The 27,610-nt window shown below is 47.2% G+C and overlaps 2 protein-coding genes across 2 annotated transcripts in view; both read left to right on the top strand.

The window, feature by feature from the left end:
* Positions 1 to 27,610, top strand: part of DAPK2 (death associated protein kinase 2) — a 119,251-nt gene that overhangs the window by 10,146 nt on the left and 81,495 nt on the right. The window lies entirely within an intron of this gene.
* LOC103021080 (heterogeneous nuclear ribonucleoprotein A1-like) lies at positions 26,176 to 27,325 on the top strand. The gene has a single exon (XM_028166454.2). The coding sequence runs from the start codon at positions 26,176 to 26,178 to the stop codon at positions 27,136 to 27,138; it is 963 nt and encodes a 320-aa protein (XP_028022255.2). The 3' UTR covers positions 27,139 to 27,325.

Raw genomic sequence — 27,610 nt, forward strand, 5'->3', positions numbered from 1 at the left:
AGTTATTGGGTGCATTTTCAGGTTTGCTAAACCCACAACACAGACAGGAGTAAACTCAGATCTGAAAGTAGTTACTGTCTGGAGAGAAATGAAGATTTTCTGAAGCTCTCTTCTTGCTTCTCATTTGTAACAACTGCTAGTATCCAGGTGGTATTTTAATGATTACAGAACACCAGTCTTGGAGTTTGAGTCTCACAGCAATTCATGAAATGGGAATTATTTTTACTCTTATTTTTCTTGAGGAAACTGTGGTCCAGAGAGTTTAAGCAAGTTGCCCCAAGTTGCTCAGCCAGCAAGTTGCATGGCCAACGTCTGGCCAGTCCAGTCTGTACCTGCACACCTGTCATGCTCTCTCCGGTGCACACGGTTCTTGCACACTCACACATACTTGCAGTACACCTGGCCCAACCCCTCCACACACCCAGCAGAGTAAAAATCTGGGGGTTCAGGGCCTTCACTGTATCCATGATGCACAATGGGAGCCTTTCCCTTTAAAGAGCTCCTGTGTCAGGACTAATTCTCTTACTTTCTTTTCTTCTCTTTTGTTTATTTTTTGCAAATATATGTATATATTTATTTCCTTTTATTTTAAGCACACTGAATTTATAGGTTAGTGTTTTAATACAGTTTTAAATATTACATCTTAATGTATCATACAGGTTTGCTCATGTCATTAAATATTTTAAATGCAATTTTATATTCCCTTGTATATGCATGCCTCAATTATTCAGCCATTTCCCCTACTGTTAAAAATATGCAGTTTCCATTTATTTTTTTAAATTTTCATTGCTAAAGCTATAGTGAACATCCCTTAACAGAAATTTCTGATCCTGTTTTTGATTGTTTCCTTAAGATAGATAACTAGAAGTTGGGTCACTGGGTACTTTTATTTTTAAAGAAAAACTAGAAAGAACTTCAAAGCCAGAGGAGCCTTACTCAGAGAAGAATGGAAAGTGCAGTTATGGGAATTCCCTGGTGGTCCAGTGGTTAGGACTCGGTGCTTTCACTGCCGGGCCGGGTTCAATCCCTGGTCAGGGAACTAAGAACTAAGATCCTGCAAGCCACGTGGTGAGGCCAGAAAAAAGAAAGTGCAGTTTCTTCAAGTTTGGGGAGTGCTTGTCCTGCTTGACTGGATGGGTCAAGAAGCAAGTGTCTGCAGAGTCCCAGAGTGTCCCAGACGGGGAGATTCCTCAGCCTTCTGTCTGGGCCATTGCCACTGGCAATCCGGGGCCTGTGAAGGGCTGGGAAGAGGCTGGAGGGTGGTCAGCTGGGCTCTGCCTCTGAGTGAGAAGCGAGGTTCTCTTCGCCTCAGGTGCTTCTCCTGAACTTGGTGATGCCGGGGGCAAAGTGGCACCCTTAGCCACAGACCCTGGCAGGCCCTACCAGTGACTTTTGATTCGATGGCCCCATGTTGGCCATGTCCTGTGTGTAAGGGTCTGTGCTAAGTGCTCTGGGTACAGAGGTGAGCATGACATGGGGAGTCTTTGCCCTCCTGGAGCTCCAGCTTGGCTGTAGGGGCAGCTGTGCACATAACGAGGGCAGCGTTGCATGGGACTGTGTCGGGTGGGCTGAGAGCTGAGAAGTCAGGAATGGGGGGGGGGGTTGGGCTCTGAAGAAGGAAGTAGACGTTTCCCATGGAATTCATCTGTTATTCCTTCTTAGTCCTGTCTCTCCCCCATTCCATACCTCAGAGCTATTAGAACTGGCAGAGACCTCATGCTCTGGGGTCCTCCATCTACAACAGGGTGTGAAGGCCCCAGGTACCTCACAGCCTGGGGAGCCTTGGAGGAACCTCCCCACCGCCCCCCGGCACCTGCAACTTTTCTAAGGTTCTAAGGTGCTGGCTGGACATAGGGCGAGTAAGAGGCAGCAAAGGCCTGAGGCCTTGGGAATGGCTTGTCGTCCTAGGATTTGTGGTCTAGAGCAGGGGTCCCCAACCCCTGGTACCGGTCCACAGCCTGTTAGGAACCGGGCCGCACAGCAGGAGGTGAGCAGCAGGCAAGTGAGCGAAGCTTCATCTGCTGCCCCCCCATCGCTCTCATTACTGCCTGAGCCATCCCCCCTCCCCATCCGTGGAAAAATCGTCTTCCACGAAAACGGTCCCTGGTGCCAAAAAGTTGGGGACCGCTGGTCTAGAGGTCCGGTGAGCTGGAAGGCCTTTAGAGGTCTTTCTTCCAAGACCCTCGTTGGACAGTTGAGGAAACTGAGGCTCAGAGAGGGGAAGGGTCTTGCCGGGGGCCATAAACAGGCTGGAACTAGAGCTGCCTTCAGATGACTGCTGGGCTTCAGAAGGGGCAGTGCTATCTGTCTCTCCTCCTCTCTTCTTCACGTAACACACTATTGCGGGTGTACCTTGTGCCAGGCGTTGTCCGAGGCAGCGACGAACAAAATCGACGTTCCTGTCCTCTTGCAGCTTGTGTTCCATTGGTGGAGAAAGACACGGGACAAGTGATTGAGGGATCACAAAAGGACAAGTCACTATAGAGTGTGTGATGGGCTGTGAAAGGAGAGAGCGGGATGCTCTGAGAAAGAATAGGGGATGTAGTTTGCCCTGGGCGGCTGGGGAGGGTGCTCCGAGGAAGAGGCTGAGGGTAAATGCGCAGGCAGGGGAAGCAGCATGGATGCGGGCCCCGAGGTGGGGAGAGCCTGGGACCTGAGCTGCTGGCAGGAGGCCGGTGTGGCCGTGGAACGTGAGCTGGGGGCAAGCAGTGCTAGATGAGGTGGGATATATAGCTAGAGGCCAGACCCAGCCTGTGAGCTCTCTGCCAACACAGACTGGTGGAGAGATTTGGCCTTTGGGGACACACAGTTTGAGGTCTGGGTCCCTTTCCTAGCTGTGCAACCTTAGGACAACTTACTTGACCTCTCTGAGCCTGAGGTTTTTTTTTTACCTGTAAGATAGGAATAATAACAGTAGCTACCTCGTGGTTGTGGGGATTAAATGGGATGCTGAGTCTGTGGTGTCCCTCACGGAGCTGGGCGCAGGGGAAGTGTTCAGTGAACAAGAGCTTCTGGCCTTTGAAGTAAGTTTGGGTGTCAAGGCCCCGTCTCCCACTTCTAGAGCCTCCCAGGAGGACAGTGTGGGTCTCTGCAGGAGGAACAGCAGGAGGGGTTGTTCTTATGTCTGGGAGGAGCTTTACGTAAACCTGCTTCCTCGGCTCTCTGTGAGCACCCTCACCTAGACTCAGGGCTGTCTCATTGACTTTAGCTCCTCATTAAGTCCTTACTATGCAAAAATGAAAATGAGTGAGAGTCACTTTTCATTTTTTTACCTGTAATGACAGATGGAGCTCACGCAAACATCATGCTGAACGAAGGAAGCCAGATTCAAAAGAGCCCATACGGTATAATTCCATTTGTGTCAAATTCAAGACAGGCAAAATGAATCCCTGGTGCTAGCAATCAGAATAGTGGTTATTGGGCTTCCCTGGTGGCGCAGTGGTTGAGAATCTGCCTGCCAATGCAGGGGACACGGGTTCGAGCCCTGGTCTGGGAAGATCCCACATGCCACAGAGCGACTGGGCCCGTGAGCCACAATTACTGAGCCTGCGCGTCTGGAGCCTGTGCTCCGCAACAAGAGAGGCCGCAATAGTGAGAGGCCCGCGCACCGCGATGAAGAGTGGCCCCCGCTTGCCACAACTAGAGAAAGCCCTCGCACAGAAACGAAGACCCAACACAGCCATAAATAAAATAAATAAATAAAATTAAAAAAAAAAAAAAGAATAGTGGTTATTCTTGAGGGACTAGTGACTGAAAGGGGGCATGAGAGGGATTTCTGGGGGACAGGTATTGTTCTGTTTCTTGATCTGGGTGCCTGTTTCACTGATGTGTTCATTTCCTGAAAATACATTAAGCCATACTTGTATATGTACATTTTCTTGCAGGTATATTGTATCTGAACTAAAACTATACATTAACAAACAAGGAATCTTTAACTCCACTCCCTGCCCTGGTCTGGTCCCTGAAGGGCATGTTTCTGATGCCTTTGGAGGTCTTGTATGTCCTTATCCTACAAATAAGAGAACATCTGTGAGAAGAGCTGCAGAATCCAGCTTTGGATGTGGACATCATGCCCTGGCCTGAGAGTCTTGGGCACGGCTGGGGCCCACCTGGGGCCCACCTGGCCCTGCGCATCTCACCTGATTTTCTGGCTCACATTTCGGCACCAGGCTGCTGGGGATGCTGGAGGTTGTCGGCTGTTTCTGGGAACAGTTGGAGAAATGCTGGCCTGCAGCTTCTGGCCTCTCCCAGCCTGGGTAGCCACTGTAGGGCAGAGCAAGGCTCATAAAGAGAAACCCATCTAACCCCTCATATTATAGATGAGGCTAAGACCAGAGAGGGGAAGTGGCTTGTCCAAGGTCACATGGTGAACAGGTGATAGACCAGGGTGGGCCCTGGTGGTCTGACTCCTACTCTAGGGCTCTGGCCGCCACACCATAAGGACCCACAAAGCACAAACTTGTTTTTCTCTTTAATTTGACGCTTTTGGGGAGTGGGAGAGAACATATGGTGGGAGAGTCTTTTTTCTTTGACCTTGAGGGTAGGGTAGCAGGGTCAGAGTCAGAAAGGTGAGCATTTGGGAAGGATTGATGTTCTCTGGGGAAGGGTGCTGGTGGATAGGCCCAATAATGACTACTGTATGTCTAAGAGTACAAGGTAATTTAATGTAAGCAGCGTATAATGATCAGTGGTTTCTTCTTTCCTATGCTTATATTACTTCACTTAGATTTTTAAATTATTAGATGAACATAAAATCATAAAATGTTACTGTTGAACTGGATCTCAACAAGAATTTAGTCCAGATCTCCATTTTATAGACAAGAAGAGTGAGGCCCAGAGAGGGGAGGTGATTTGTCCAAAGTCACAGAGGCAGCAATACAGGAGCTGAAACTTAAAGAAGCTTTTCAACTACACTGTGCTGGTTTAAACAAACAGAGGAAAACCTCTCTATATGTAAATTCAACTTTTATCCACAGCCCTCACCTCTCTCAGGGAGCCTATCTCACCATTCATTACCCCACACATCCCATCATAACCTCCCCAGCTCCCCTGGTGAAGACAGCGGCCAGAAGCCCTGCTACGTACAGGAGGCTCTCATGTGCAAGGCACACTGCTAGGCACTTAACCTGCAGAATCCCCTTTTATAGGAACAGGAGCCTTGGGCCGTGGAAGGAGCCACTGCTCTCAAGCCTCACCCTTCCTAAACAGGCTGAGGAATTCCTTGGGACAGCTGCCTGCCAGACCTGAGTCTCCCAATGGGGTCCTCTGTGGTTAAGATCACCCACCACACATGCAGCTTAGCCAGAGCAACTTCTTTTGGGAGAGAAACAAAAACCTCCAGGAAATGTGTAGAACTCAGGTGTACCCACGCTGGGTTCTATAGCCCAGTCTAGCCACAAAGCTCTATAGAAAACAATAATAATAGGTGTTTGGATTTACCTGTCTCTGTCCTTGGGAAAAAGCGTTTCCAAGATGAACTCGGAGGCGAAAGGGGTTTTATTATTTCTTTTTAAATTAAAAAAAATTTTTTTATTGTGGAAGTAATGCATGGCATATATCATAAACTTATGAAAAGTTAGAGTAGAACTCCCTCTGTCCTCCCTCTAAGTCTCACATCCGCAGGTAGACTTTGATGATAATTGTCTTCTGTTGCCTTTCAGAACTTAGTCTAAGTAAAGCAAGTGTGAATGTAGACCCAGATGGGATCATACGACCAGAACAATCTACAACTTGATTTTCTCACTTAATGAAATACATTGAATATCTTTTTACAGTATATAGATCTATGAGACTTACTTTGGATGAAAGTTTTTTGTTTTTTTTTTTAAAATAAGACATTTAAGAAGAAGTTTAAGCCAACAAAAGATTAACAGGGTTAACCCAGCAACTGTTTTTATTTCTGAGCCTTACCTTCTAATCTGTCCATGGCTGTTTCTCACGCCCACACATCCTCTCCTCTTTTGTGTCTGCTTGAGGCCTGCATGTGCTCAGAGTTAACATTCCCCCAAGTGCTAAGCTCCTGGGGGCAGGTTGCATAGACCAAGGGGAGCAGGAGCAATGCCCAGGCCCTGGGATGACCGGTGATGAGATTAGGCCTATCTCACATTGGTTTGTGCTGGGCTGTCAACTCTTTGAAGGCAGGTCCGCAACTGCTCTCCTATTTTGAGCATCACGGCAGCACTGGGACAGAGGCCAGAGGTCTCCAAATCTTCTGTGACTTCTCTTTGCTCTCTCTCTTCTCTCACTCTTGGAAAAATTAAACTTTTCCCTCAAGGTCAGGATCAAATGCCGTCTCTCCTGGCAAAGCCTGCCATTATCCACTCCCTCTACACCTACCCCCTCTACCACACCCCCTCTATGGACTGTATTACCTCTTATTCTGGACCCACACCTCTGTTAAGTGCTAATGTCATCATACCTCATGTTACACAGAAGGTTAACCTGGTCATCTTCCCTGCTGGACCCAGGGTCCTCCATGCTGGGCTCCTGCATACTTTATCTTTTATCCATTCATTTTCTGCCCCTATCCGCCTCCCCCCCACACCCTCCACCCTGCCACAACCCCAATAGCGTCCAGCCCAGGCCTTTTACGCTTGATAAGCGCTCAACTCCCACAGACACCACAGTTAACTGCAGAACTGTTTGGAACCTGCCTTGGTTCCAAAAGCTCAGCCAAGCCCCCAGCTCCCATAGGCCTTGGAACGCACGAAGGTCCAGGATTCCCCGAACACAAAGTGAGAAACAAAACACACTCCATTTCCTGGGCACATTATATTTTTCTTCTTACTCTTTTTTTTTTTTTCTTTTTGGCTGCTCCACGCAGCATGCAGGATCTTAGTTCCCCAACCAGGGATCGAACCCAGGCCCCCTGCAGTGGAAGTGCGGAGTCTTAACCACTGGACCGCCAGGGAAGTCCCCATTACTCTTTTTTTTTTTTTTTTAATTGAAGTATAGTTGATTTATAATGTTGTGTTAGTTTCAGGTATACAGGAAAGTGATTTTAGTTATATATATATATTCTTTTTCAGATTCTTTTCCATTATAGGTTATTATAAGATATTGAATATAGTTCCCTGTGCTATACAGTAGGTCCTTGTTGTTTATTTTATATATAATAGTGGACACACATTATTGTATTTAATCCTGGTAGCACCTTGTGAAGCAGCTGCTATTCCCATTTTACACATGAAGAAATTCAGTCTCCAAAATGTTAGGTAACTGGCTCAAGAAATACAGACCACCTACCTTATCAAGGAGAAGGCAAGTGGGAAATTCCACTTCATGCAACACAGCAAATCTCAGAGAAAGTCAGAAATAAAAGCCAGAAACTTCTCTAGCCAGAGCCCTGTTTGCCTCACTGGGCTGGGATTCTTGTGCTTGTCTGATCACACACATGCCTTATATTCCTGCTGCTGGGAAAGTGAAAGTGACCGACCTAAGTTAAGAATCTTCTGCCCTCATGTCAGTATCTGTGCCGAGGACTTCCCATCTTCCAGAACAATATGAGCTGGATCACATTCCCACTTCACAGTTGTGAAAACTGAGGCTCAGAGAAGTTCTACAGTGGCGGCTGGTCACTCATGCCAAAAAAGCTTTCTTACCGCTAACACCAAGCTTGTCTGTGCCGGGCCCAGGAAGCCCCCAGCTTGGTGTTAGTGGCAAGGAAGTCTTTTGGGCCACAGCTGCGCCCCAGACAAGCCAGTGGTTTCCAAAATGTGAGTGAGCACGTGTGGATGTGTAAGTGCACGTCTGTACTCATTGTCACATTCCAGAGACTCTTCCCAGGCACCCACTGTGTGCTGGGCACTGTGATGGTTAGAGGAGACTTAGGGCTCAGGCCTTACCCTAGAAGAGATTAGGGCTCGGTTGTGGCACAGGGGTACTCTCCTCAAAAGCTAATGAAATGAGATGTTGGAACAGGCCACAAGCTAATAGGGGAACCCCCAAACATGTGCCAGTCGTTCAGTGGAGGAAGCTGTGTGGGGCAGCTCCTTGCGGTCTAATCCTGGAGGTGACACATTCCCACCTCAAGGTCAGGGCTCTGCCAAAGACTGAGAAGCAGCAGGCCCGGGCTCGGGCAAGAGGGAGCGTGGAGAGGGTTGAAGGGAGGGGGCTGCCAGCAGGACAGGCGACTGCAGGGGCCCTGGATGACAGAGGCCTTGGAGGAAGGAGGGAGGCGCCTTTATCACCCATTGTCAGGCAAACAAAGCACAAAGCCACTCAAACAAAGTGGCTGCATTGCACGTGCTTCAGTCAGAAGCTGGCACATGGTGCAAACCGCTTGCCCCGAGGTAGCGGTCTCATTGAGCTCAGTTTGCATTATGAAAACTGTAAGGGCGAGAGGGAGGTCCTATGTGAGGATAACTGAAACCGTTATATACCTGTATCTACGGGACACACTTTCCTTTCTACTTATATATCGCCAGCGTGTACATTTTGCATTGTGTTGTTCTTTGACTCAACATTGTTTTATGTATACCTTTCCATGTATCCAGAGTCCGTATAACCTAAAAATATTTTTGTTTCAAAATAATTTCAAATTTAATAGAAACATTTTCAGAATAACAGAACTCCTGTATATCCTTTATCCACATACCAGGTTTTAACATTTTGTCACCTCCTCTCTTGCTCTCTCCTTCCTTCCCCGCTGTCTCCTTCTCCTCCTGCCTTTCTTCCCTCTTTTTCCTTCCTTCAGTTTCTCCTTTCCTTCCCTTCTTTCTTTTAGCCTGTCTATCTACCTATCTACCTACCTACTTACCTATTATTGTTTCCGAGCCATTTGGGAGTTGGTTGCGGACATTATGCCTCTTTATCCTCAATGCTTCATTATGCATCTCCTAGGGACACAGGCGTTCTCTTTCATAACCACAGTACAACTTTCAAATTCAGGACGTTTCACTCTGATACAATATTTTTTTTTTAAACATCTTTATTGAAGTATAATTGCTTTACAATGGTGTGTCAGTTTCTGCTCTATAACGAAGTGAATCAGTTATACATATACATATGTTCCCATTTCTCTTCCCTCTTGCATCTCCCTCCCTCCCACCCTCCCTATCCCACCGCTCTAGGTGGTCACAAAGCACCGAGCTGATCTCCCTGTGCTGTGCGGCTGCTTCCCACTAGTTATCTATTTTACATTTGGTAGTGTATATATGTCCATGACACTCTCTCACCCTGTCACATCTCACCCCTCCCCCTCCCCATATCCTCAAGTCCATTCTCTAGTAGGTCTGTGTCTTTATTCCCGTCTTGCCACTAGGTTCTTCATGACCTTTTTTTTTTTTCCTTAGATTCCATATATATGTGTTAGCATACTGTATTTGTTTTTCTCTTTCTGACTTACTTCACTCTGTATGACAGACTCTAACTCCATCCACCTCATTACAAATACCTCCATTTCATTTCTTTTTATGGCTGAGTAATATTCCATTGTATACATGTGCCACATCTTCTTTATCCATTCATCCGATGATGGACACTTAGGTTGCTTCCATGTCCTGGCTATTGTAAATAGAGCTGCAATGAACATTTTGGTACATGACTCTTTTTGAATTATGGTTTTCTCAGGGTATATGCCCAGTAGTGGGATTGCTGGGTCGTATGGTAGTTCTATTTTTAGTTTTTTAAGGAACCTCCATACTGTTCTCCATAGTGGCTGTATCAATTTACATTCCCACCAACAGTGCAAGAGTGTTCCCTTTTCTCCACACCCTCTCCAGCATTTATTGTTTCTAGATTTTTTGATGATGGCCATTCTGACTGGTGTGAGATGATACCTCATTGTAATTTTGATTTGCATTTCTCTAATGATTAATGATGTTGAGCATTCTTTCATGTGTCTGTTGTCAATCTGTGATACAATATTTTTATCTAAGCTATCGTTCTTGTTCCAATTTTGTCAATTTTCCCATTAGTGTTCTTTAAAAAAATTTTTTTTTTAATTTTATACAATTTTAAAAGGTTAAACTCCATTTACAGTTATTACAAAATATTGGATATGTTCCCCGTGTTGTATAATACATTGTTGTAGCCTATCTTACACCCAACTGTTTGTACCTCCCACTCCCCAGCTAGTGTTTTTTATTTATATATTTATTTAAAATATTTTATTTATTTATTTAGTTGTGCCGGGTCTTAGTTGCAGCAGGCGGGCTCCTTAGTTGCAGCACGCGAACTCTTAGTTGCAGCATGCATGTGGGATCTACTTCCCTGACCAGGGATTGAACCTGGGCCCCCTGCATTGGGAGCTTGGAGTCTTAACCACTGTGCCACCAGGGAAGTCCCCCAACTAGCAGTTTTTCTCCCTGCTAAACAGGATCCAGTGAAGATCATATATTGCATCTCCTTGTCATATATCTTTAGTCTCCTTTAATCTGAAACAGTTCCTCAGCCTTTCTTTGACTTTCATGACAAGATATTTTTGAAGAATACTGGCCTTTTAAAACAAATAGATACACTCCGTATGTTTTCATTAACTTCATAATAATCTGCTATATAAACATCCCCAATTTACTAAACTTTCCCTATTGTTTCTCACTACTAAAAATAAGTGTTTCTGTGAACGTATTTGTTAATTTCCTCTCTCTGCATTATTTCTGCCAGTGTATTCCCAGAGGTGGAATACGAGGTCAGAGGTTATGGCTGATTTGTGTAATGGTTGAAACTGGAAATACTGAACCAGTTTACCAGGTCACCAGCATGTGCTTATTTCCTTATGGCTTTGCCAATACCCTTTCGTTATTTTTGTGTATTTTTGTGTAGTTTAAGAGTTTTGTGAAGATACCATAATGTTTTCACTGTGGAGAAATTTAAAGTGGTTGAAGTCTTCTGTGCTTCTCCCTTAATTCCAAATCTTGTTCTCTGTGCTACTTTACCTTTTTTCATGGTGTTTCTATTTCATTTTCATAGATATTTTGAAGTTCTGATAGCAACACAAGGCAGGTAAGGCAAGTATAATCATTCCCATTTTATAAGTGATGAAAATGAGGCCCCGTCAGGACTAGAGGCAGAGGTATTCCTGTAGACTGATGGTGTTGCCTTCCTCCCCTGAGAGGTAGAGAGGATTCAAGGTCTTTGGGGGACCCCAGAACTCTAGCAAAGGGTTCCACTTCTTTGTCTGTACTTTTAGAAGCTGGCTGGAATGTTGGGTTTTTTTTTTGGCCACGCCCCACGTGGCTTGTGGGATTTTAGTTCCCAGACCAGGGATTGAACCTGGGCCCTCAGCAGTGAAAGCCCAGAGTCCGAACCACTGGACCACCAGGGAATTCCCTGGAAGGTTCTGTAAGTTTTCTGTGAGGTGCTACTGGGAGAGGGGGTGCTTGAGGAGAAGTGTGTTTTGAGGGCGAAGGAGAGAGCTTGGTCTCCCTGTATTCTCCCTTGCCGGGGAGACCAAGGTGAGGGGTAAGAGCCGCGGCCAGTGGTAGGAGTTAGGGCCTTAGGTGCCCATCACCTCAGCTACAGTAAAGCACCAGGGCTCTGGCGGTGCAGGTGGGAGGTCATGTGAGGCCCTCCAGAGCCTCCCACAGAGGAGATGCTGCAGCCTTCAGAGTCTCTCTCCTGGAGATTGCTCTAGCCCCCAGAGCAGCCTTCAACAGGCTTTAAAGCCCAAGAACTTTAACCTGCAAGGGCTCCGACATTGTCTAGTCCAAGGGATGGGAAACTATAGCCCTACAGTCAAATCCAGCCTGCCACCTACTTTCAATGGCCCTGGAGCTAAGAATTTCTTTTTTTTTTTTTTAAATTTTTGTGTGTGGGTTTTTTTTTAACTTTATTGGAGTATAATTGCTTTACAATGTTGTGTTAGTTTCTACCGTATAACAAAGTGAATCAGCTATACGTATACATATATCTCCATATCCCCTCCCTCTTGAGCCTCCCTCCCATCCTCCTTTTCCCACCCCTCTAGGTGGTCACAAACACCAAAAGAATGGGTTTTATAGATGACCAGTTGCAATAGATTTGATGGTTGGAACACTAACTTTGGACCCCAATTAAGCAAACTGTTATCTGCCCCTGCAATTCCGTTCTTCTCATGGCAGACCTGTATTACAAAAAACAAACAAAACAGAATAAGACAAATGCAATTCTTATTACATTTTGAGCTTCATCAGTTAAAATTTTGTGGAAATTTAGTTTTCTCCTTTGTTATGTAAGTACCTACTCTGCGCTTCTGGTGCAGGAGGTTCGGGTTCGATCCTGGGTCGGGGAACTGGGATTCCACATGGGGCAGGGCCAAAAATAATAATAATAATAATAATAATAATAATAATAATAATAATAAAAAATAATAATATCCTGGATTTTACTTTTTGGCTCTCAATGCCTAAAATATTTACCATCTGACTCTTTGTGGAAAAAGCGTGTCTACTCCTGATCTACTCCAGTATGGTTAACTAGTTAAGCAGCAAAACTTTAAGAAAGTGACTTATTCTGGGGTGGGGGACAGGATAGAAACAGATCAAAGTGAGGTGCAGTTATGGAAAAGGAGGAAGAAGAGGTGAGCAGCGGTCCAGCTGCGCTCCTTCCCTGCCCTCCGTCTCACAGCCTGTGAGGAACCTCCGAGAAGCCCAGTTTCAGAACCACTGTCCATGTCAGTCTGTCCTGTCCTGCAGGGAGTGCTGGGGTGGAAGACGGGAAGGGAGGTCTGGGTATTAGGGATTGTGCATCCTCTCTAAACCTGGCCCTGCATTGGTCATGGGCTGTTACCTAGTTTAATCCTCTTGCAGCCCTACGGAGTGGCCGATGTTTCTCCCACTTTGCAGATAAGGAAGCTGAAGCTTGGAGAACTTAACTAACTTGCCGAGGGAAGTGTCAGAGCCGGGATTTAAACCCATGACTTCTGACCCCTGGTCCAGTGCTCTTTGTGGGGGGTGGGGGGTACCAAGCTGCCCAAGATTTTTCTTTCTGCCTGTGACCCTGGGCTCCCCTCCAGAGAACAGGGGAGGAGGTGGATACTATTGTTTAGTGGTTTATTGGGGAATCTGCTGAGAGCCTAGTTGTCCTTGTCTAATCCATTTCCACGGCTGACACTGCTCCCCTGCCCACGCCCACCCCCTGGCTGCCTGCATCTAAGTCTGAGACCTCAGAACCCTAATCTTGAAGCCTGAGCTGCTGGTCTTTGGTGGCCTGGCCACAGGGCCTGGAGGGTGATGAATTATCTTTCCCTCCTGGGGGTGAGGTTTATTTGGCACCCTGGGCCCAGGGCCCACCAGCTAAAGAGGAGAACTTGGCTGCTCAGGGGCTGCAGTACGGTCCTGGGAGGCAAACGCTCCTACTGGTGTTTTGGAGGAGACAGGGCAGAGGGGGAAAGGCAGCTGAGGGCCCCAGCAGGAGGACAGGCTCAGGACAGCAGGCTGATGAGCCCTAGCCTGGTGGTGACTGCTCTGGGTGCTGCAGCCACCGGGCCCAGGTGTGATCCTGGCTCTGCTACTGTGAGCCGCTGGACCTGGGGCAGCTTCACGCTCACAGGCTCTGTTTCTTTGTGCTAAGACGGTCCCATTTCTCACAGGGTTGTTTTCCAGCCTTCTGGGGTCCCCTCCTTTAATGTCCGAATAAGAATAATGAGCATTCCATTCCAGGGCAACAGGAAGTCCTGTTCCTGACTGAGCATTTCTGGGTCTCCCCAGGGAGTGCTCACATCCTCCTTGATGTCTTAGGTCCTTGGACTCAAGGACCTCTTTTTCCTTCGAGACAAGGCAGCACTCCCTCTTGTGACCCTGTCTCAGGCACGGACTCAGGCCCGTTTCTGAGTGCCTCCCTTGCCACTGAGGCTGCTTGCAGGATAAACTGAGTTTCAGGTAGTGAGAGGAATTTCTGCACAGAGAAGGAAACAACTTAAAGTGGGGTAATAGATACCTCCACTCCTCTGACTCCTGCCATCTGCCATGATGCTGGGGCCTTCCAGGACCCCTCCCCAGGCCCGAGATCTGCTACCATCCTTATACTTACCTCCCCAAAGAGACCCCCTATTCTTTCACATATAGGAAGTTTAGGTCCTTGTTACAGCCTCTCCCTGAAGGGACCCTGGGCCTCTCTTTTCCAGAACCAAAGATCCTTTGAAGTTTTTCCCATGCAAAAAGCTGTCTCTGACCGTTCCCCCACCCCACCTCCACCCCATTTCGGAGTCTTTTGCCTTCCTTATTACCAGTAACAGTTCTGAGCAGCTTTCAAAGTGATTCTTTTCCCATTCCTAGCACAGATGTAAGGGGCGTAGCCTGGCATGTGGGAAGTACCCAGCAAACGGTTGCAGATATGGACAAGGTGATGCTAAAAGCCCAGCAGTCAGTTGTTTTGAAGAGCTCATAGGGAGGAGCTGGGTTGGGCTACTTCTCCTCTGTTACCTCATTTGATCATGAGCCTCCACATTGGGGTAGGTGGGCAGGTAGGAAGTCACCATCCCCATTTTACAGATATGGAAACAGAGGCACAATGACCCAGCCCTACCCCTGAGAGCAGGGCGGCCAGATGGAGTGGAGATAAGGCTGTGTGTTCACAGGGGTTTGTAAACACAGGTCCAAGTAGCAATCTTGAAAAGATTTCTTAGAGAAAGAGATTGTATAAGACACCTTTGGACCCAGCTAAGTCAGCAGTGTTTCCAGAGTTTGGAATTGTGAAATTCTTTCTGATGTTTCAGCTGAGCCCTGATGTAAGAGCCTTCCTAGGGTCCACACATGCCTCTGAGATTTCAGCTTTCTGCTGGCCAGGAAGCGCTGCCAGGCCCTGGCTAAGCCGGTTTGGCTCCACCAACCGCCACCCCAATTCCCCTGGTTCCCAGTGTTGTTACCATCCAGGAAGTTCTGCAGCTGGACCATCTCTGGGGCAGCTGATTCACCCCTCTCCAATACACAGTCAAGAATTTGTCTCTCAGGCTCAGGTATTAAACCTAGGTACGAATCCCAGTTTTACTACTCACTGCCTGTGTTACCTTGGGTAAGTTACTTCACCTCTCTGAGCCTTGGTTTTCTCATCTGTGAAATTGAGAACATACCACCTACCTTATCAGGCCAAGATTTGAACCTCCATCTCTCCTGACTCTAGAGGATTGAGTGAGATTATGACCGAAACATGTAGCACAGTGATTGTCATCTTGGGTAGTACATATGAATCACAGAGGAGGTTTAAAACAAACACACATGTATACATGCCAGGAATTCAGATTTACAAGGTCTGGGGTGGGGCTCTGGCATCCATATTTTTTAAAGTGTCCCAATTTGTATAGACTGTACACCTGGATCCAAGATCACTTCTTCAAAATGGTACTTGAGACACAAAGTAAGCTCCCAGAGCTGTTGGTTTACTCCTTCCTTCCCTGATTGAGCAAATCTCTTTATTATCCTCTATCGCAGTGGGCCATGTTAATTTTACCTCTTTGTCTTCGCTCACAAAGACCCCTGCCGGGATTCCCACCTACCCCTCCACTTGTGCATGGTGTCTGTCATACCCAGTATTCCTTTCTTGCTAAAACTACCCTCTTTCCTCTTCCACCCTGAGCCCCTCACAGCCCCCTGCCCCATAGAGTGGAGCTGGGCTGGCTCTTGTGCAGGGGTGGCCCCTGATTGGAACAGGGATGGTCACTTGACCCAAGAGTGACCCATTCATTGGCTATTTGGTATCCTATGAGATGGCTGGGCTGAAAAAGCTCTGCCCACTAGGACCAGTGATATATTAGCTAAAAACCAATTAGATGGCCTCTCTCTGAGACTTGATGCACAGTGAGGAGGGAATGGGGCTGCCACAGAAGATGCAGTGATTCCACGAGCTAATTCCTTTGTGGCTTTCTCTTCCTGTGTGTATCCTTCCAGTGATCGCCTTTTCCCCAAAGAGCCTAGGTAGCATGCCTTCCCTGTGTTATCTGTGTCTCACCCATGCCTGGACCCCTGCTCCAGTTCTACCCATGCCCAAGTTCTGCTTCCTTACAGAGGCCTGTCCTGACTACTGCAGGCATGTTGACTGCAGGCAGGGTTGGGTGCACCTGTTCTACATTCCTACAGCATGTTGTGGATTCCCTAGTCGTCATTATTTGCCTTTGAGTCTGTTCCCGCCGTCTCTGGCATCGCCCCTTAATGAAAAGCTACCCTAAAGCAGCTTGCAGTCCAGTGAGCTTTCCGATCATAGAATCTGGAGGTCATTCTCTTTTATCTCCCAGTGCCTTACCCAGTGATAGGCACATAGTAGGTACACAATAAATGCTCGAATGAGTTCTGGTTTCAGTTGGCTCCCAGGGTCTCTATTCCAGCTTTGCACTGTGACCTTAATCAAGTTTCTCTTCCTCTCTGGTTCTCAGCCCCATTTCCCCCCTCAGCTGTAAAATGTCACGATTCTATGAAATACCCATCAAACTTCTATTGGGTAGGAGATGCTTTGATGGGCATAGGGAGGGGTGGAGAGGGGAGTGAGTGCAGAGATATAGTTTATACCTTCTAGGAGCTTATAGAGAGGTTGCAGGGGCACATAAACAAACAAACAAATAACCAAAACAGCCCATTGAGAGTATCAGGCTCGGCAGCAATTCAGGAGCTATCAGAACATAGTGGAGCCAAAAGAACATTCCAGACAATCTATGTGATACTGGTTCAGAACGTGGCTACCTCCATGGACTGGCACAGTCAGAAAAGGTTTTGGGAGGTGAGAGCTAAGTGAGGCACTGAAGGATGGGTGGGGTTTGAATAGGCTGAGCAGTGAGTGTGGGCATTCTAGGAAAAGGTGGACTTGAGCCTCCCAAATAGACAGGAAAATGCAAGGTGTGTTTGTGAGGGTGGGTCCCCTGGAAACTGGATGACGTGTTCTGATAGGGAAGCAGTGCGTGAGCCTGGAGTAGCAAGGAGGGGATGGACAAAAGCCTAAGCTGCCATTAAAGTTTTACTAGTGTTGGTATTGATCACAGTGAGGGGAGGTGGGAAGGATGAGGGGAAGTTAGGACTATGGTTGATTTCATTGTCTTTTACTTATACTCTCTGTATTTTCTAAAAAAAACTTTAAACATGTATTTCTTATGTCATATAGAGCAAATTGCTTTTTAAGTATTTCATGCTCAGGAGTTTGGACTTCATACTGGTTTTAAGCTGGAAGAAAGGTTAATGGGATTGAATGGGGAAAAGGGTCATGGGGGACTTCCCTGGTGGCCCAGTGGTTAAGAATCCACCTGCCAATGCAGGGGACATGGGTTCGATCCCTGGTCCGGGAAGATCCCACATGCCGCGGAGCAACTAAGCCTGTGTGCCACAACTACTGAGCCTGCGCTCTAGAGCCCACAAGCCACAACTACCAAGCCCACGTGCCACAACTACTGAAGCCCGCATGCTTAGAGCCCGTGCTCCGCAACAAGAGAAGCCACCGCAATGAGAAGCCCACGCACCACAACGAAGAGTAGCCCCTGCTTGCGCCGCAACTAGAGAAAGCCCACGCGCAGCAACGAAGACCCAATGCAGCCAAAAAATAAGTAATTAAAAAAAAAAAGGAGGGCTTCCCTGGTGGCACAGTGGTTGAGAGTCTGCCTGCCAGTGCAGGGGACATGAGTTCGAGCCCTGGTCTGGGAAGATCCCACATGCTGTGGAGCAACTGGGCCCGTGGGCCACAACTGCTGAGCCTGCGCGTCTGGAGCTTGTGCTCCGCAACAAGAGAGGCCGCGATGGTGAGAGGCCCGTGCACCGCGATGAAGAGTGGCCCCCACTTGCCACAACTAGAGAAAGCCCACGCACAGAAATGAAGACCCAACGCAGCCAAAAGTAAATAAATAAATAAATAATTTTTTTTTTTTTTATTATTATCTGGGGTCCCAAGTGAACACTTGAAGTCTTTATTTATTTATTTATTTATTTATTTATTTATTTATTTATTTATTTATGGCTGTGTTGGGTCTTCGTTTCTGTGCGAGGGCTTTCTCTAGTTGCGGCAAGTGGGGGCCACTCTTCATCGCAGTGCGGGGACTGCTCTTCATCGCGGTGCGCGGGCCTCTCATTATCGCGGCCTCTCTTGTTGCGGAGCACAGGCTCCAGACGCGCAGGCTCAGTAACTGTGGCTCCCGGGCCCAGCCGCTCCACGGCATGTGGGATCTTCCCAGACCAGGGCTCGAACCCGTGTCCCCTGCATTGGCAGGCAGACTCTCAACCACTGCGCCACCAGGGAAGCCCTAAATAATTTTTTAAAAAAATTAAAAAAAAAAAAAAAAAAAAAGGAAAGGGTCATGGGAGGTGGCCCAGTGAGGAGTGAATCGCTGTAAAGAATGTGAGGGGATGAGGACCTGGAAGCTTCTCAAGGAAGGGATGGAGGCTTCACTGACTTGTATCCTTCACACAGAAAGAAAGGTCTCAGTAAACCCTTGTAGAAAGATTAGCAAGTCAGGATGGCAGCCCCTAAGAGGGAAGGTAAAGTGATGGTGAGGATTCACACTGGTTTCTGCAGTGAGTCTCCCATCTCTTTTGCCAGAAAAATTCTGGCAGATACCCCGGGGGGTTTGGAAAGAGTCATTTGTCATGGTCATTGTCCTCACTGGGCCACTTCCCATGACCCTTTTCTTTTTTTTTGATTTAATTTATTAATTTATTATTAATTTATTAATTTATTTATTTTTGGCTGCATTGGGTCTTCGTTGCTTTCTCTAGTTGCAGCGAGCGGGGGCTACTCTTTGGTGCGCGGGCTTCTCAAAACTTAAAACTATTCAAATGTTAATAACTGCAGGTGCTCATTTAACAATAACAGTGTTGTACATTTCTTTTCTCTCTGCGAGATTGCCCAAAAGCCTATAGCATTGCCAAGATTAGCTGACCTTTGCTGATGTTAACCAGCATTTGGATGGTGTACTCTAGGCCCATAGGAATATGTCTCTAATGTGTTTACCTTCCCTTTTTGTTGCCACCTTAGTTTCCTCTTTGCAGGGTAGGTGCTTCAAGGCTACTGTCTAAGCCACATCTTCCCTATAGTTTGTCTGATACAGAGTCAGGAATAAGTGGCTGGCAGATTAAACTGAAGAATGTGGCTAACTTAGCCCATTACTTTGCCCACTCTACCTGTCCAAACTTACCTCTCTATACTTCCTAACCTTTCTCACTCCAGCTGCACTGTCCAAGCCTTTTTAAAAAAATTTTTTATTGGAGTATAGTTGATTTACAATGTTGTGTTAGTTTCAGGTGTACAGAAAAGTGAATCAGTTATACATATACATATATCCACTCTTTTTTAGATTCTTTTCCCGTATAGGTCATTGCAGAGTATTGAGTAGAGTTCCCTGTGCTATACAACAGTTCCTTATTAGTTATCTCTTTTATGTTTAGTAGTGTGTTTATGTTAATCCCAACCTCCACCTTTCCCCTTTGGTAACCATAAGTTTGTTTTCTAAGTCTGTGAGTCTGTTTCTGTTTTGTAAATAAGTTCATTTGTGTCATTTTTTAGATTCCACATCCAAGCCTTTTAATGACATGTTCTTTTCTTCCTTCTGAGCACCTTCTCTCTCATCTTCCTTCCTTTCTTCTACTAGTTGTACTCAGTCCTCAAGTCCAGTGAAAATCCCTCCTATCCTCTGAAGCCTTCCCGTGGGTATTTCCCCCAGCTTCAGCCATCCAGCTTCCAGCATCCATAGACCTTACAATCTCTGCCTCATACATAATTGTTGTGAAGCAGAAGTTTTCCTGGAGGTTCATTCTGTATTCTGAGTCAAACTGTGAGCCCCTTGTAGGCAGAGGCCAAGGTTTACCATTCTTAGTGTTCCCACCACCTCTAGCATAGAGCTGGATCCATAGTAGGTGCTCAACAAACACAGGGGCTGGTGTAACCATAAATTGTACTCAGCCAGCACTGAGCCCCTGAGGGCTTGAGTTTGTGTTTCTAAGACCAGGAGAAGGTAGAAATGCAGTGGCATTATTTTCATCACAGCCCTGTTCACACGACCTTCTTTGTTTTCTTGCCTGGAGGGGGTGGAGCAGGGGAACAGGCCAAGTGTGCAGAGCTGTTTGACATCCCAGCAGCTGTACAGAATGCTCACTTGTTCTCCCCTTTCATGTGCCAGAATTGCCGCACATCACAGCTTCTTCCTGCACTGGTGTTAGCCTAGTGGCCTCTGTCCTGCTCCTGCTTCTCCAGGAATTGGCTGAGCCTGGTTCTGCGAACCCCAAAGGGGTATCTAGTCCCAGATAGAGAAGATGCCAGAGCTTCCCTTTGTGGGCAGCGACCAATCTCAACTGAGGAGATGCCGTGGAAGTTCCAGGTCATGATTTTGGCTTTCTTGGGGCTGTCTGAGGATAAGAGAAATGCAAAGATTCATCTGTGGCATCTGAGCCATCAGCCATGGACTTAAAGAACTTGATTCAAGTCCCACTTTAGCTGTCAATATGCTTTGTGACTTTGGGCAAGACACTTTCCCTTTCTGGGTCATGCAGCATTTTGGTGGTGCAAGTGGAACCTGATTGCAGGTCTCCTCGCTCCTGGTGCTTCCTCATTCTACTACTCCACAGAAACACTACAGGTATTTGATATCACACCAAGTCACCTACCCTTTCGCTTTTGACTTGTTCCTGTTAGTACCTGAGGTACTCTTAAGAGTAGGGACTTTCTTCAGAGGCCTGCTGTCAGAGATCTACCCCCAAAACGTGATTCTCCTACATTTCACTCCTTTAAGCCTCAGACTTCCTTGGGGCTATGTGATGGGTCTGTCTGTTTCTCTTCTTTTAAATTAAAGTATAGTTGATTTATAATGTTGTGTTAGTTTCTGGTGTACAGGAAACTGATTCAGTTATACATATACATAACATATTCTTTTTCTTATTCTTTTGCATTATGGTTTATTACAGGATATTGAATATAGTTCCCTATGCTATACAGTAGGACCTGACCTTGTTATTTAGTGTCTGTCTCTTTTGACAGCTGCAGAGAGATCCTTCCAGAAAAGGTGGGCCAAGTGACACTGCTTTGTTGAAGCAAGTAAGGCCGTCCCATGACTGGGCTCCTTAAAGATTTGTCATACGAACAGATGAATGAGTGAATGAATGAATGAATTCTAGCAAGAGGCAAGAGAATCGATGAGGCCATGGGATCACCTGAATCATCACTGTAAGAGACCAGGGCAGTCTTGGGAAGACCCCTCCGTGAAACTGACCATCTTAGAGCAGCACTTGCCCAATTTCCAGTCCTGATGAAATGGGTTCTGTCCCCCACTGCCACCCCAGCTCTTTCTCCATGTCGAAGCATTCAGCAAGACCGTGCAGCGAGAGCTGGTGTGGGAGTAAAGGCGTCCTGGCTTTGGTTCTGCAGCTGCATGTGCTTAGGCAAATCCTTTCCCTCCCCAGGGGATCTCGGTTTCCCATCTCTAATGTTTAAGTGGCTTCCAGCACTAGCCTCCTGTGACTTTATGATCATGTGAAGCATCCTTGCTGGGCCAGAGGTCACCTACTCCCCAGGGCAGGAGTCACCAAGGGCCGTGGCACAGTAAAGCCTCCGGTGCCACTGAGACTGCTGTTGCTGAGATTAGACAGGGATGCTTGGCATCGAGGCTGTGCCCAGGGCCTGTTTTAGCAACACGGCTAGTAAATATTGACTCCGTGGCACGAAAATGGAAAGCAGAGATGACTGTGTTAACTCACTCAAGGGGCAGAAGTTCACCAAGCCCTGATAAGACAAGACGTAGTTACGCAATCTGTGGGCGTATCATTGACAAATACGTTGTTTAGGGCTGGGGAGAGCTGAAAATAGGACAGGGGAACCTTCACGGCTGATCCACAGCTGCTGTCCCGTTGGCATAGGCTGGCCTGCTGGTTCATCGTTCATTTTTAAATGAATGGATACTTACATTCTTGAAGGATAGAGAAAAAAGACTGTAAGGAAATACACCAAAACATTCACTGTGACATTCTCTAGAGATGGTGAAATTGCCCGTAATTAAAATCTATTTTTCACACTGTCTGCAACAATCACATTACTTATAATCAGAAAAAGGTAATGTATTAGAAATAAAATACCCTTCTTTGAAGAGTCTGAAGGAACTTTCAGAATCTTCTAAGTACCTCAGATCTTTGTGTTTTGCCTACTGGACATTGTATGGTAACGTAGCTCTCAAAAAACGAGAAAAGTCCATATGGGAGAAGGTACTCTTCAGAATAAACCCTGATCTAAGCATGTTTATGTATTGATTTGTACCCATGAAAGCAGAATGTGGTGGGAAAAAATTCCAATCACTTGAGATAGCAGGATTTTTTTTTTTCTATGTAAACAAACACTGCTTTGAGTGCTTTCTGTTTGCCAGCCCTGTATTGTACAGTGACCAGGCCCGGCTTGGCCCAGAACTGGGCAGGTCTGAGCACAGGGCACTCTGGTAAGTGGTTCCAGTGGTTCTGGTAAGGTAGCAGGAGCCAGGTATGGAGGAGGGACTAGGCCTTAGAATTTGGAGGGCAGGGGTGGGAGTGCCATTATATTAATAATAATAATTATCACTGATTAAGCACCAACCATATGCCAGGAACCTTCCACATATTACTAATCCTTACAAAACTTTGTGTGATAGGCATTGGCTACCTTTTAGGGATGAGGAAAGCAAGGCTAGGAGAGTCACCTCCCAAAACTTCAGAGCCCAGCAGCGGCAGGCTCTGGATTCAAACCTACATCTGCCTGACTGCAAAGCATTTGCTCTTCCCACCCTGCCAGGCTGCCTCTCAAGCAATTTAGGGTTTTACAGGAGAGCACAGACACCTGCAAAGGGAGCCTGAGCTAACAAGATGCATGCAGTCTCCATCCAGGACTGAGGGTCTTTGGAGGAAGACGCAGCCCCAAGCGTAAATCATCGGCGAGTAGCTACAGGTAGCATCCTTGTGTACCAGCCCTGACGCCAGGACTGGGTCCATCTGCCCTCCTCGGCCCTGGGGCCACCCAGTGGGGCCATTGGGGCCACAAGAACCATGGGACAGGTGAGCCTTCTTTGAGGTTCCTTCTGGCCAGTCCAAAGGGCCCTTCATCCTCATCATCCCTTGTGTGATGGGGGAGGTCATTTGTTGGGGGGCAGTTGGAGTTTGGGGCTGCACAGTCAGGGCCTGTGGAGGAGGAGAAATTGGTCTGTAGGCCTACTTTGTACCTGGTTAATTAAAACAACCAGTAAAAGAGTCTCGTGGTGGTTTAGCTTTTTAGCTGGCTTGCTAGAGCTAATTTCTGAGTCTGACCAATCGCCTCTTTGGGCCCAAAGATCCTGTCCTCACAGCCCTTGGGACTGGCCAGGAGCCTCACTTCCTCGCCCAGCTCCTCTGGAAATCTCGCTACTGTAACCTACCTGGAGAATGCTTCGTCTGCCCCCTTCACCCGGGAAGGCTTGCCTTCTGAGAATGAATGCCTCAGAGTTGGAGTTCATGGGTTAAAGTTGGTTTCCACTTATTTTGTTTTCTTAGGAGAAACGATGTGAGTTTTGGGGGAGGGGCTGAATTGTGGTATGTGGTGTTTTTAAAAAACTATGTTTTTGGCCCAAGCAGCTGAGTTGATTGAAGCCCAGCAGCACCCGTTATGGAAATGGCTTATCTTGTGGTTCTCCAGAGTTGTGGCTAGAACATATTTGGTTTCCTGGCAAAACCATATAGGATTTTGAAATTTGATGGAGAAGGCTTCAAAGTTACCAAAATTGAAAGGAGCAGTGGCATCTGTATTCTCCTTCTGGCCCAGGAGTCTGGGTTTCTCTGAGGCTCACACCAATATGAGTATCTGTTTTTTGACATAATAATGATAATTGTAATAATCACCTACATTTGTATAGAACTTTACAGTTTATGAAGCACATTCACATACATTATCTCATTCAATTCTTGTGGCTACATTTCTAGATAGGCAGGGACAATTAACCCTATTTTACAGAAGAGAAAATGAGGGCTCAGAGACGTTAAGTGACCTGGTCACACAGCTAGGAAGAGGCAGCATCAGAAGTTGAACCAAGGTTTTCTGACTGCAGACCAGAAAAGGCAGGGAGGTTTGCATCCAGTTTATGATGTGGACCTGCCATCGTGCTGGAATGCAGGCTCCCTGGGCACAGGGAGATGCAAGCAACCCAAGACTGTCCCGGGCCCAGCAGAGCCAGCCTCTGTAGAAGGTGAGACAACCTTCAAGGTGCAATTTGGGGCTTTGTGTAGGCTTTGCCTCTGTGGCCTTCTATGGCTGCTGTTTCTATTTGGTCTGTACAGTTGCCCTGTGAGGCAGCAGGGTGGGTAGCTGCTGTTAGCCCCATTTTACAGATGAGAAAACTGACATTTCAAGAGGTTGGGTGACTCACTCAACACCATTTATTCCTTATTCACAAAACAAATATGTATTGCATCCCTATGGGAGGTACATAGGGGACTGAGGTCACAGCTAGTGACTGGTGAAGGAAGGATATGAAGGCGAGTAAGAAGAGGGAACACAGCAGGTACTCAGCAACTCTCTGCTGAGTGAGGGCCCTGGAGGACAGCCCCCAGGTTGTAGATCTCTTTGTATCCACCACAGCAATGAGGACAAGGCAGGCTCAGGCCAATGTTCCAGAAAAACTCTGTTAGTCGTGTAAATAATGGTGATGACAATTGCTGTCATTTATTGTGCTCCTGTTGTGTAGCAGATCATAGGCATTTTACCTGCACTATTTCTAATTGTCCTAGTTACCCCACTTTACAGATGGGAAAACTGAGACTCAGAGAGGTCAATGACTTTATCCCAAGTCCCCCCGGGATTAAAAGTCAGGTCTGTTTGACTCCAAAGCCAGCACACTTTCCCCTGAACTACTCTGCCTCTCTATGAAAATGAGCTGTGGGAAGCTTGCTGGAGAAGGATGGTGCCTGTTACTTTTGGGAAACTCATGGATAAAGAGGGTGAGGTGTGGAGGGGCCTTGGGTGGGCAGACAGGACCACAGCTCTGGGTAGAGAATCTTTAAGAGGCTGTGAGCCCCGCTGGTGGCAGCTGTGCCTGATGGGAGAGCAGGACGGGGCAAGGTGGGGTAGGCATCCTCTTCATGGCTCCTCCATCCAGCTGGCTTGAAGTCCTCAGAAGCCAGAGGTTGTTTTGTCCCCCTCGGATACCCTGCTGGGAAGGTCCCACTGCCACAGGTCTTACGACCCTGTTACACAAAGATGAGTGACATCTTTTCCCAGAACTCCTGAAACCGCCAGCCTGCTTCCGCATCCCTCTTCCCTACTGTATTAATTTCCCAGGGCTGCCATAATAAATTACCTCAAACCAGGTGATTTAAAACAACAGACATATATTCTCTCACAGATGTGGAGACCAAAAGTCTGAAATCAAGGTGTTGATAGAGTTGGTTCCTTCTGGAGGCTGTGAGGGAGGATGGGTTCCTTGCCTCTCACCTAGATTCTGGTGGTTCCTGCTTGTCCTTGGCATTCCTTGGCTTGTAGATGCATCACTCCAATCTCTCCCTCTGTCTTCACATTCCCTTCTCTCCCGTGTGTCTCTGTGTGTCCTCCTCTTCTGTCTAATCTCCCTCTGCCTCATTCTTTTTTTTAATTAATTAAATTAATTAATTTATTTATTTTTGGCTGTTTTGGGTCTTCGTTGCTACACGCAGGCTTCTCATTGCAGTGGCTTCTCTTGTTGCAGAGCAAGGGCTCTAGGTGCATGGGCTTCGGTAGTTGTGGTTCACGGGCTCTAGAGTGCAGGCTCAGTAGTTGTGGCGCAAGGGCTTAGTTGCTTCGCAGCATGTGGGATCTTCCCAGACCAGGCCTTGAACCCGTGTCCCCTGCATTGGCAGGTGGATTCTTAACCACTGCACCACCAGGGAAGCCCCCTTTGCCTCATTCTTATAAGGAAACCTGTTATTGGATTTAGGGCCCTCTCAGGTAATCCAGGGTGATCTCATCTCAAGATCGTAAGTACATGACATCCCCAAAGACCCCTTTTCCACAGAAGGTCACATTCACAGGTTCTGGGGATTAGGACATGGACATATCTTTTTTGAGGGGCCACTCTTTGACCTGTGACACCTGCCACCCCTTTTTCCTCCTGGAGCTGCCTGAGACCTCTGGGGTCAGTGCCATCACTGAAGGCTGGGCCCTGTGCCAATGCAGCTGCCATTCCTCCTCAAGCAGCCCCCTGAGCCTTATGGTCAAGTGGGTCTTGGTCCCCCGTGGACCAGCAGTGGGAGGACCCCGTATTAAGAGCTCATAGAGCCTTTCTGCCCATGGACGCCACTGAGTAAGCATTGTTGACGTCTCCCCGCCTCCACTGCCGTCATGTCTAAGTCAGAGTCACCCAAAGAGCCCGAACAGCTGCGGAAGCTCTTCCTCAGAGGTTTGAGCTTTGAAACAACCGATGAGAGTCTGAGGAGCCATTCTGAGCAGTGGGGAACGCTCACAGATTGTGTGGTAACGAGGGATCCAAACACCAAGCGCTCCAGAGGCTTCGGGGTTGTCACGTATGCCACTGTGGAGGAGGTGGATGCAGCCATGAAAGCAGGGCCACATAAGGCGGATGGAAGAGTTGTAGAACCAAAGAGGGCCGTCTCAAGAGAAGATTCTCAAAGACCTGGTGCCCACTTAACTGTGAAAAAGATTTTTGTTGGTGGCATTAAAGGAGACACTGAAGAACATCACCTAAGAGATTATTTTGAACAGTACGGGAAAATTGAAGTGATTGAAATCATGACTGACCGAGGCAGTGGCAAAAAGAGAGGCTTTGCTTTCGTAACCTTTGATGACCATGACTCTGTAGACAAGATTGTCATTCCGAAATACCACACTGTGAATGGCCACAACTGTGAAGTAAGGAAAGCCCTATCTCAGCAAGAGATGGCTAGTGCTTCATCCAACCAAAGAGGTCGAAGTGGTTCAGGAAACTTTGGTGGTGGTCACGGAGGTGGTTTTGGTGGGAGTGACAGCTTTGGTCATGGAGGAGACTTCAGTGGTCGAGGTGGCTTTGGTGGCAGCCACGGTGGTGGTGGCTATGGTGGCAGTGGGGACGGCTATAATGGATTTGGTAATGATGGAAGCAATTTTGGAAGTGGTGGAAGCTACAATGATTTTGGCAGTTACAACAGCCAATCTTCAAATTTTGGACCCATGAAAGGAGGAAACTTTGGAGGCAGAAGTTCTGGCCCCTATGGTGGTGGAGGCCCATACTTTGCCAAACCCCGAAACCAAGGTGGCAATGGTGGTTCCAGCAGCAGCAGTAGCTATGGCAGTGGCAGAAGGTTTTGATTACTGCCAGGGAGTAGTGTGCTACTACAGGCTTATCAACTCTTAAAAAACAAAATTCCAGTTCAAGCTCATGGCTAAAAGGAGCATCCTTATGAGGACCTTTATCTGAGCTACCGTGCACTTCATTTTCACTGCCATGCAGTAGTCATTAGCTGCTGTGCAGCTTGAATTAATCATTCAATTTTGTGAATGGACTTTTTAAAGATAAAATGCATTTAACTTGGAAAAAAAAAAAAAAAAAAAGAGCTCATAGAGCCCTGGGGTTAGCTGCTTTTGAACTTCAGAGCGGTAATTCCCACCTGGGACGTGCTGTCCTTGTCCTGCATGGCATAGGCAGGCGAGAGGGTGTCCTTGGCAGGGCAGGGCCCCATGGGTCAGCCAGGCTGCGGTCTCCTGCCAGACCGCAGCTGGCACAGGTCCCTGACCATGTGGTGCCCCCTCCTGCCGCCTCACCACCCTGCAGGGACCTGCT

The sequence above is a fragment of the Balaenoptera acutorostrata genome, chromosome 3, assembly GCF_949987535.1.
Source record: "Balaenoptera acutorostrata chromosome 3, mBalAcu1.1, whole genome shotgun sequence".
In the NCBI taxonomy this organism is placed as follows: Eukaryota; Metazoa; Chordata; class Mammalia; order Artiodactyla; family Balaenopteridae; genus Balaenoptera; species Balaenoptera acutorostrata.